Genomic DNA, 11,262 nt, shown 5'->3' on the forward strand with positions numbered 1-11,262 from the left:
TAGCTGGCAGGCCAGGCGGTAATCGGCGAGCCAGAGCTCCGGGTTGGTCTCGCCGCTAGTACTTCGCGAGATTGGCCGGCTGTCGGAACCGGGCGGGGAAAGGAGCCGCGCGGATGGCCCTGCTGAAGACCCGAGGGCCTGGCGGCTCAGGGGAAGGACTGCGGTCCTCACCGCTGTCGTAGCGACCGCCTCGGTGTGGGTGGTAGCCCCGGGCGGCTCCGTCGTCGTGGCGCCGTCGCCTGCCAACTACTTCGTGGTCGCCCCGTGCCTCGCGTTGGTCTCTAGGTCGATCGCGTACCGAGGGGGCCCTGTTGACCGTCGGCGTGCGAGCGGCCTCGGGACGGACCGAGGCATCCTGGCCCCGGCGAGGTTGCGCTGTGGGCTGCTCCGAAGTGCCTCCGCGCCGGCGGGAGGCGGAACTTTCGGCCTGCTGCACCGCTGCGGTCTCGAGGAGGTCGCGGAGCTCTCCGCGGACCCGTCGCCCCTCGGTGGTGGAGGGCTCGGGCATCGCTCGGACCAGCATCGCAGCCGCTGCGACATTCTGGCTAGCGCGATTAAAGATTGGGGGTGGCTCTCCCCCCTCGTTGTCGTTGATGCGGTGATGGACGTCGCGGGCCCTCCCTCGGGCTCCTCCGCCCTCACCACTGCCCTTGCTGCTCCTGCTCAAGAGTGTCCCGAAGCTGTTGCAGAAGGAGTCGGTCTTGTTCGACCTTGGCTTGAAGCTCGCGGAGCTGCTCCAGGTCTGGGCGTCGATGTCCCCCGCGAACGGGATTCTCGTTCCGTGCTGCCGGGGCTTCGAGACGCGGAGGTGTGGCAGTCGCCCGCCCCTGCCCGGGGCGGGGAATGGTTGCCTGTCCTCTCGTCCTCTTCGCCCGCCCTTGGCATCCCGAGCCCGACGTGGAAGCACTCACGAGATGGATCGTAAGTCCCTTCGTCGTCGGAGTCGGAGTAGCCGAGGCAGTAGTCGCTTGCAGCCAAGAATTGGCGCAAAGCCCCAGGGTTGTGGAGTTCGGAGAAATCCACCCCGGGCCATGCCTCGTCCTCGTCCGAGGAGTCGGAGCGGATGCTTAGGTCGAGAGCGAAGCGCTGGCGGCGTTCCGAGGGGTGCTCGTGAGTGGCAGCGTAAGCGTAGGCGTAAGAGGCGGCGGCATTTCTCAACCCAAAGGGGTATGGGGACGGTGCCGTCCCCATATTCTGCCCCGCCGGGGTCGGCTCTTCAGGGAGTGGTGGAGCGGAGCTAGACGACTGGGCATCGCCGCGAGCCACCGGCGATTTTCCTTCGTCCATGCTCAGGCCAGACAGGTCCCCAGCCAGGGACCCCGTACCAACAGCTGGTCGTAGGGTATCGGCGGGGAGTGGCGTGCCGCCCCGGGCTCGCGTAGCGTCGGGGTGGCCTTGCTCGCGTCGCGCCTGGCGAGCGTGGCGAGAGCGGCCGCCCGGGCGCCGCCTGCGCCTGGGCTGCCGGGGCGCGACTTCATCGTCGGACGGTGGGGCTCGAGGGGTGAGGAGCACCATGTCGTACTCATGCCCTAGAGACATGAACTCTAGGCTCCCGAACCAAACTACGGTGCCGAGGACGCAATGGTCGTACGGGGTCTGCCATCCGGAACTTGCTAGGATGACGAAGCTGACACGCAGCGCCCCTACCTGGCGCGCCAACTGTCGGTGCTTTGGAACCAGGGGTCCCTCAACCAACGAGTGAATTTGTGCTGCGTGCCCCTAATCCCGGATGGTGATGCAAAGAGACACAAGGTTTATACTGGTTCAGGCAATCGAGGCCCTACGTCCAGTCCGAGAGATCGATCTTGTATTCCTTGCACCGGAGTGCTCGTAGTAGGGGGTTACAAGCTAGGTGAGAGAGGGAGCTAGCCCCAGGTCTCGGCGTGGGTGGTGCGGGCTACTTGAGGCGTTGTTCCCAAGCAGCGTAGGAGTGCGTAGTTCTAGCGGTGTGTTCGTCTTTCTGCCGTCCCCCTAGAAATGGCCCCGGTCCCTCCCTTTTATACTCTAAGGGAGAACTGGGACCGTACATAGGTTGCTACATAGCGCTTCTGTAAATGGGGTGGCGTGTCCGAGCCCTGTAGCCGGCCACTGTTGTGGTATGGTCGATGGAGTGGCCCCGTCCTTGTCGTGCAGAAGTGACGCGCCGGTCATACTCGATTTTGTGCGTCGTGGGGCTCCAGTACAGCTTGATGCAGGACATGGCGGGCGACGTGCTGGTCACCGTGCAATGACGTCGTAGGGAGCAGCGGCCCTGCAGATGCCGAGGCCGAGCCATCGTGGGGGGCTCGGCGGACATGGATCCTCAGGCTGCCGAGCCCCTGAAGCAAACTGCCGAGGCCTTGGGGGGAGTTATTGGACCTGGGTACTGATTCCGAGGCCACAGTAGCCCAGACGTGGCTCCCCACGCTGCGTTGTCCTCGGAGCAGGAGTTGGCAGCACAGTGAGGCATGGGCGTCCACCATGTGCATGGTGGTTAGTACAGTGGCGGGTAACCCCTGCCCAGTCCGGGCGACGTGCAGGTCATCGTGTGATGACGTCGTGGGGAGCTGTGGCTCTGCAGGTGCCGAGGCCAAGCCATCGCGGGGGGCCCTCGGCGGACGTGGGTCCTCAGGCTGCCGAGCCCCTGAAGCAAACTGCCGAGGCCTTGGAGGGGAATTATTGGTCCTGGGTACTGATTCCGAGGCCACAGTAGCCCAGACGTGGCTCCCCATGCTGCGTTGTCCTTGGAGCAGGAGTTGGCAGCTCAGTGAGGCATGGGCGTCAACCATGTGCATAGTGGTTAGCACAGTGGCGGGTAACCCCTGCCCCGTCCTGCCTCCTGTCCCGTCGGCCATTCCGCTGTACTGTGCCGAGCATGCGGCCGATGTCAGGGGCAGCAGTTGGCTGAGTTAATGCGACACGACGTTTTGTCAAAGGGACGGGAGAAGGAAGAGGCAGCGGAGTGCTGCCGAGCCCGCCTTGCGCGAGATGGAGGGTCGGTGGCCCGGCCGAGGCCTTTGGCGGGGAATCGCTCGAGGTCAGTGGTGAGGGGGCCTCGGGCGAGTCGGAGAATCGGCCGAGGCCAGCGGCGAGGGGGCCTCGGGCGAGTCGGAGAATCGGCCGAGGCCAGCGGTGTTTAGCTGGTTTCGATCTTTACGAAGTCTAAGCAGTCGTTTTTTGGGTCTTGCTTAGGGTACCCCTTCTCACGGTATCCGACACGTGACTATGGACGAATCAGGGATACAGACATGATAATTTTGGAATAAAATTACTTTATCCTAAAATTGGGGGGCATATGTTTACACCAAAATTTGGAAGGAGTCTCGTAGAGACTTAAAAGCTCCTAAGATCATGTCATCAAGGAAGCAATTGCATGCAGATCGAAATTAGCTGATTCGGAGGCGGCACTAGAATCGGCTTTCTTCAGGCAGCGCTGGCAGATAATGACAAAGGCTACAATCGGCGCCAGGATGAAACATGATGGACTCTACAAAAGGGAAATGATTAGAATCCAAGTTATCTTAAATTGGGAATGTTTTCTTTTATGCCAGAAAATTGTAATGAATCGTGCTCGAGTAGAATTCATGTTTAGACTCCGGGTATAAATACCAAACCCCGGCTATTGTAAGAAAACAACAATCAATCCAATATACAAGTCATTTACTTTTTTGGCTCCGGCCACCCCTTAGGAGTAGGAGTAGAGTAGATCTCGGTGAGTTCTTCAGCAAGTACGGCTACATCGATCCGGTCGACCTCCACTGCTTGTTGTAAGTACCGTCATGGCTTATACCTCTGTTCGTAGGGCTGCATCGATCCAGTCGACCTCCACTGCGACTGTGGTATAAGTTAGTTATCGATTCTTGCCTAGTTCAAGTGTGGTTGCATCGATCCGATCGACCCCCACTGCATGAACTAGATCAAGGTCAAGTTATCGGCTCTACCTTAGAATGGCAGTCTTTGGTAGATTTATTAAGTTACAGATATTGCTTATTGATTTTATTATTTATCTAAATTACAGCAATATCACTCTGCCCAATTAGGATTGATCTAGATCGGCCTTATATCCTGTTTAGCCCATCGTTTGTTAATCTAAAACTAATCTAATCTGTACATTAAATGATGAGTTACATTTTATCGGTTGTTTTACATCAATCTTGATCATGCATAGCGTGCGGTTAAAGCATGTTGCGTCTTGAGTAGATTTATTAGTTAGCGAAAATCGTTCCATGGCCCATTATCATGGCCTGTGTGATTCTGCCCCACACCCTACTGTTAGCACCGTGGAGTGGGGATCATTATTCGATAGGTCTATTCCGGATAAGGCATGACTTTAACTGTGCGCTATGCCTGAATCGGCTGTTTTAGCCGATATCGAGTGTTTTCACGAACAGTTCACATCACGAGACCGTTGAAGTAAAAATAGGTTGAAAGATGTGTTAGCCCCATGATCTTATTATTGTATTACGGCCTACATGATTCTGCCTCATGCCCTAGTGATATTAGTAATGAGTTAGGGTCGTCGAGTCTATTGTTATTTCTACGGCCTGCATGATTCTGCCTCTTGTCCCACTGGTCATAGCAATATATGAGATCTAACATGTTTATTAGATTTATCTTTATTAAACGGTTAAATGGTGTTGAATTGTTTCTTTATATAAAAAGGGGTTCGGTTGCTTGTAATCATTGGCTCAGCATAAACCAATCATTATTGACATATTATTGTCATTGATTAATATCTGCTCAAATAACGACATTTATCTTGATTGATAACCGATTCTTCTTATACAACATAATGAGCTTTAACTGATTTATTCTCATGAATATGCTAGAATCAACTATTTAGTCGATCTCCTTCCATATCGGCTCTCAGAGCCGCACATTCGGGACTGTCTGGTAACACCGGCAAGTTCCACCCTTAATTACTGATAAGCTTTCTCTCATTGTCAATTACAGGGTTAAATTGACTGGCACGTCTCGGGAGGAGTGCGCAGGATCGACCATCCCTACGCTGAAGCTAGGCGGATCTACAGCTCCATCGAGCAGACCCTTCTGGCTTGCTGCGTATGTCCTCGGCACGGGACGAAAATTCTGTGTCGACAACGTCTCCTTCGGACCAACCTAACCTTAGTTTCACTCGGTCCACTAACCGGGTCAAAGAGGGTGACTCAGAAAAAATCAACACATCCTCAAACAAGTCCTCAAATTACAAACTATCATTTCTTGTCCTAACAACACGTCCTACTTGATGCAACCTCACTAATTTATCCATCTACAGCCATCACACAACAAATGTAGTTCAAATTATTACCGAATCATACATACCAAGTCACATATAAAAAAAATTCTAACTAGGTCTGCCAAAATTCTATAATCAATAAACCACAAACAACAAAGAATACCAAGGATAACTAATGCACTTCTAACACCGAACACACTACTAACAGGAAACCCTAACGCACTGCTAACAATAACACAATGATAACCAATAGTGTACTATCAACCCTAATGCCAAATGACCAACTAGTACTCAAATAAACTAAAACTAGACAAAACAAACCGAAATACCCTACCACAAATAGGTAACCAAATCAAACTAACCCATACATGTACAAACATACCATACCACCATACACAAGATTGTACAAGTATAGAGGCAAAGCAGCAAAAACTAACTTGCCAAACTGGAGGAGGGCAACGACCATTACCTCGGGGAAGCGTCCAAACACGGGATCCGGGAAGACCTAGTGCGCCATTTGGAGCTAGGGTCCGTGGGGCGGAGGGGAGAGAGAGAGAGAGCGGTGTCGGCGGCAGACAGAATGAGAAGGGGAGGAACGAGCCGTGACGCGGCTTTAGTGGCCATAGCTCAGTATTGAATCAGGCCGCGCCGAGCTATGGGCCTCGGTGTTAACTCAGCCCACGCTGAGCTTTACGGGCCCATTGTCGTGTCTAGGCCTCGGCGTTGAGTCAACCCACGCCGAGAGTTGAAGGGTCGACGTTAAGTGGCCCTACGTCGTGCTGTGTGGGTCCAGTTGCCACGGTGCATACTGCGCCCACCTTCTTCGCTGACGTGGCACCACCACGGTGTTAACTGACATAGCGCCGAGGAGCTTACCTCGGCGCGATGTTCTAACACGCGGAGATGGTGGTCTATTTTCAGAAAATGTTTTGCTAGGAGATTATTTATAAAAACTGATTTTAAAAAGGACCCAAATACAAAAATTTCACTCCGCTCGTCGTCGGTCGCGCGCCGTCCGGTCCGTGTGCCGAGCAGGCGAGCCGGCCGCCCGAGCGGTACGGTGGGAGTCAGTGGGATCGATACGTGTTGCTGCTCTCGATCGGCCCTCAGTGAGTGCACAAGCGAGCGACGTCTCGTTCGGTTTGTCCCGCGGGCGGACCGACGCGACGTACGTACATGAACATGCCAGTCTTCCTTCCACCGAACTGGAGGCTGGTGCTTCCCTGTCTTACCGGTACGGCGCCGGTGTGGCTCTGGCCTTTCCTCAACCGCGCGCAAGGGACCCATGACGCCCTGTATTCTTTGACTTAGTTTGTTATACACAACTTGCGCCGGCGTCTTCATCACCGGAATGCAAGGTGGCTAGCTCGAGGTCGAGGGTCCAAATCTTCTCGGAACAGTTGATATATTGAAATGCATGTGAGCACGTACGTGTTGTCATTGTCATTGGTATATATAATATACATACAAATTTGCTTGAAGGTTCTATGGAACTATGGAAGTAGTACTTGGCATATATTGTGTCGTTACGGTGTTCGTATCGGTTAAACTTTCTTAAATTTGATTAAATCCATACAAAGTATTATCAATATTTGTATCTCTATAAGTTTATTATGAAATTAGATTTAAATATATCTAATATTACTAATTATATATTTTAAATATTAATATTTTCTTGTATATGTTCGGTTAAAGTTGAGAGCGTTTGACTCTTCGAAAACGAGAACAATATTTACTTTGAGACCGAGGGACTCTTGCATTTATGAGACTGTTCGCTTATGCTAAACTACAGCTATTCCAAAGGTTTCATCTCTTCGATCACTCCCGCAGGCAGCTGCCGAACACCCCACGCCTATATGTTTTAAGTCCCTCTCTCTCTCTCTTTTTAATAATTTAACATGGTTTCGTTTCAGCCACCACAACAGAGAAAGCACCCATATGCTACGCATAGACGCACAGTTTGAACTCTACCACAGCACACACGTACAAGTACACGCTTTGAACGACCAACGGAGCGTTGTACACGTACACGGCACGACGAGTACGTGTTCTTGCACCTTCTAGCACATACATGTGAGTTAACTTACCGACTGTGGACACGCGGCGCTAGCGCTACTGATCGAGTGCAGTACTAGGACATACATGCGAGTTAACAGTAACGATCGCCATCTCATAGTATGTTTACCGACAGATAACAGCAATGGACAACCGTCGATCTCAGATGATATTATCCTGAAGCTAAGCAAGCGCCTGGCGCCTTCTCTTGACCGTTGCCATGAAGCCATTCTTCATGTGAAGTATGATGGACAGCTTGGGCTCCACGACGTGCCCCGGCACTGCCTCGACGTCGAAGTTGCTGACCACGGCGGCCGCCGCCGCCTTGAGCTGCACGAACGCCATGTCCTTGCCGAGGCAGGTCCGGGGCCCCGAGTTGAAAGACAGGAACCTGTACGACGGCACGTACCGCACCCTGCCGTCCTCCGCGATCCACCGCTCCGGCCTGAACTCCCGGCAGTCGCTGCCCCACACGTCCTCCATCCTCCCCATCGCGTACAGCCACACCAGGATCTTGTCCCCGGGCCGCACCTCGTACCCGCTCGGCAGCACGTCCGCCGCCTGCCGCCTCCTTCAGCTCCTGCGGCACCGGCGGGTACAGCCTCAGCGACTCGCACAGCGCCGCGTGCAGGTACGTCAGCCGGCTCAGCTCGTCCGGCTCGTCGAAGGTCACCATGCCGCCGCCGTCCGCGTCAGCGGTGCTGCTCTTGCTCTTGACGGACTCCAGCTCCTGCCGTATCTTGGCCACCACGCGCGGGTTCCGCGTCAGGAGGTAGAAGAACCAGGACAGCGCCGAGCCCGTCGTGTCGCGGCCGGCCAGCATGAGGTTGATGGTCGTGTCGCGCAGGAACGCGTCCACCGCAGTGTCCTCGTCGTCGTTGATGTAGGAGGACAGCAGGTCCGCCGAGTCCCTGATGCCGTGCCTCGCCTTCTCGGCACGCCGCTTGGCGATCGTGTCGGCGACGAACTGGTCGATGGTGCGCCACGCCTCCGCCATCTTGCGCTCGTGCCCGATCCGGAGCCTCCTCGCCAGCTTCCACCACGTCATCGGGACGACGTGGCGGAGGAGGAGCACGTTCATGGCGTCGTCCATGGCGCGCGCGAACGGCACCTCCGGCAGGCCGACGGACAGGCACCCGGGGTCGACGCCGAACACCAGCGTCGTCGTGGTGTCGAACGTCAGCCGGAGGAAGACGTCCTGGAGGTCGAACGCCTTCCCTGTGCTAGCGAAGTGGGAGAGCAGCGGGAGCAGGGCGGTGTCCACCTTGGCGCGGCTGTACCGGGACACGAAGGCCCGGAACGAGGCGCTGGACATGAGCAGCTGCGCCTTGGCGCGCTGGCGGCGCCACGACTCGCCGTCCGCGTTGAAGATGCCGCCGCCGAGGACGTCGAAGATCTCCTCGAACTCGGGGCCCTTGGGGTAGTTGGCGAAGTTGGAGGTGAAGACGTGGCGAACGTTGGCAGGGTCGGCGGTGACGAAGAACTGCATGCCGGAGCGCGGTGGGCCGGTGAAGAGGAAGTTGAGCGGGCTGGCTACCAGGAGGGAGGTGATCCAGTCGTGGAGGTGGTGGAGGATTGCCGAGGAGGGCCGGGAGCATGCCCACCAACGGCCAGTCCAGCGGGATGGCAGGGTTCTTCCGCTTGGATCTGATGTGGAAGTAGTAGAAGATCACGAAGCAGAGGAAGGAGAGGCAGAGCTCGAGGAAGGAGACCCACGGCGACGCCATTGGTTGCCTCTTACTGTACTTGCCTATGCTGAGGAAAACTTGTCGAACTGCCAATGGCTATGCCGCTATGGGGATCGATCATGCGGACGTATGCTACAGGCTTTTTAATACGAGTGGAGATGAGGTGAGAAATATCCGAGGAGTGACGACTGGATATTGTGGTCTTGAGGTTACACCAGAGTGACCAGACCAGTTGATTGCTTTCTGTCAGTGTCACCGCCGTCACATTTCCACGGAGATCGGGATGTGTAGCAAACTACATCGTAGGCGTGTTTGGTAGAGATTGTAGCGTAGCTTCACAAAGATATTTTGTCACTTTTTGATCAAACGGATCCCAGGAAACAGCTACGCCTCATAATCTCCGGAATATACGCTCTCACAAAGCCGAGAGTAGGGGTGAAGCTGAAAAAACAAGCTCCTCCCCTCACCACCACTCTCCTGGGCCCTAGCACCGCTTGGGGCGGATTTGCCCCCGGGCCGACGGGAGGAGGATGGGGTGCGCGGGCGCTAACCCGCCGCTGCGCCAGCCGGCATACAGAGGGGTGTGGGGTGCAGACGTGCATGCGCCGACGTGGACAGGGGCACGTGTTCGCCAGGGCGCCGTCGCGGGGGTGGAGTGGCCACGATAGCAGAGCCCGACCTGTGCGGGAGTAGAGGTCGACCGACGTTGGGGCAGAGCCCAGCATGGGAGCGGAGTCCCGGCGCAGTGTCGGGTCGCCAAGGACGAGGGTGGCGAGGACGACGGCGCGGGGATGGGTCGTCGAGGACGAGAGCAGATGTCGGCGCCAGGGACGAGGTGGGCGTGGTTCGTTTGGGGCTGCGGGCGGCAAGTACCGCGTGAGCGAATAAGGGGGAAAATAAAATAAAATACAAAAAAAAAAGATACCGGTATTATAGGTACTCCACTATTTTGCACACCAGGTCAAGCTAATTTATCAAACGATTTATCAAAACAGGTTCAGTTCTACCACCAAAGTTGTTTTTCGAGTCAAAGCCAATAAAAACTGATTCAACAACGAAGCTGAGCTATATAGGACAGGTATCCTTCGCCTGCATGTCATTCCAAAACCAGCATGGTAACACTTTTTCTCTGCGCACTGCACTTCTATGGCATACTCAAGAACGACTGCGAGAGACAACCAATGGAGCCTTGGGTCTCCTCTCCTACCACGAGCTCTCCCTCTGCTCTACTTCGTAGTCTTTTTTTTTAGAATTGCTACAGAACACTCGGTTGTTTTACGCGCTCTCAACACGCGATTTCCTGGCAGCCGCGGGGATGGGCGGGGGCTGGGTCGGAGTCGCGGCGCGGCGGAGGCGGCGCTCCGGTCCAGGACGCGCGCGACTGCAGGGCGAGGACGCGTCCTCTGGGCAGGGTCGTGGCGTGGCGGAGGCGGTGGTCGCGGCTGCTGTGTGGCGGCGAGCAGCTGCAGGGCGACGGCGGTGGTGCGCAGCTGGCCGGGGAGGAGACGACGGCGACCTGCTGCTGCGCGGGGAATGGGGTCGCGGCTGCCAGCAGAGGCGGCGCTCCTCCTTGAGCTCCGCGGCTAGGTCCAGCAGCCGCCTCTGCTGCGCCTCGACATCAGGCTGTGGCTGGGGTTGGGCTTGTGGTAGGGTTTTCTCTTACATCTGACATTTATTCGTCAAGAATTTAATATATATTTCTCTGATATATATAATATATAGAAATAATTTAATTTTTTTTCTAAAAAAAATTATAGATTATTTCCATGAGATGTGCAATCTATAGAAATAGAAATTGTCTTATCTCTAAATTACATCACTATCCGATAAATTACAATAAAGAAATCAGTGTAAATATAGTAATAAAACAATGTAAATATAGCTAAAAGACATTGTAAATTCATGGGCAAAAACCAGATGAAAAAAGCTTCTAAAACACTCAGTCGTTCGCTAGACAAATCCTTTATTTTCTTTGAGCATCCTTCGTAGTCTTTTTGGTTCGTATATGACTAAAATATATCCGAATGTCATATGTTTTATTTTCACCTCTCCCTCTCCCTCTCCTCTCCCTTCCCTCTTCTTTTTTTTATACTCTCTCTCCCTCTTCTTGGCTAAGTAGTGTCTGACTTTTTTTCCCGAAATGAGGTTCAGTCTTTACCCCCCCCCGTGGCTCAGTGGAAGCATGGAGTTCCTTCGATGTTTTGGTGTTTATATGCCCTGCTTCTTCACTCCGCCGTTGCGTCTTGCTAACTTGCTGCTATTTCTGCTAAGCCACGTGAAGGAGCAAACAGTTGCAGATCACCA

General features: G+C 54.5%; 1 protein-coding gene across 1 annotated transcript; it reads right to left on the bottom strand.

Annotated features, from left to right (window-relative positions):
* Positions 1–7,339: 7,339 nt before the first annotated feature.
* Positions 7,340–9,236, bottom strand: LOC136540680 (noroxomaritidine synthase-like). Its single transcript, XM_066532686.1, is given in 3 exon segments — positions 7,340–7,831; positions 7,833–8,843; positions 8,845–9,236. Coding segments are annotated over 3 exon segments (1,542 nt in total). The 5' UTR covers positions 8,998–9,236; the 3' UTR covers positions 7,340–7,453.
* Between the last annotated feature and the right edge of the window lie 2,026 nt (positions 9,237–11,262).

This window comes from Miscanthus floridulus, chromosome 2, assembly GCF_019320115.1.
Source record: "Miscanthus floridulus cultivar M001 chromosome 2, ASM1932011v1, whole genome shotgun sequence".
In the NCBI taxonomy this organism is placed as follows: Eukaryota; Viridiplantae; Streptophyta; class Magnoliopsida; order Poales; family Poaceae; genus Miscanthus; species Miscanthus floridulus.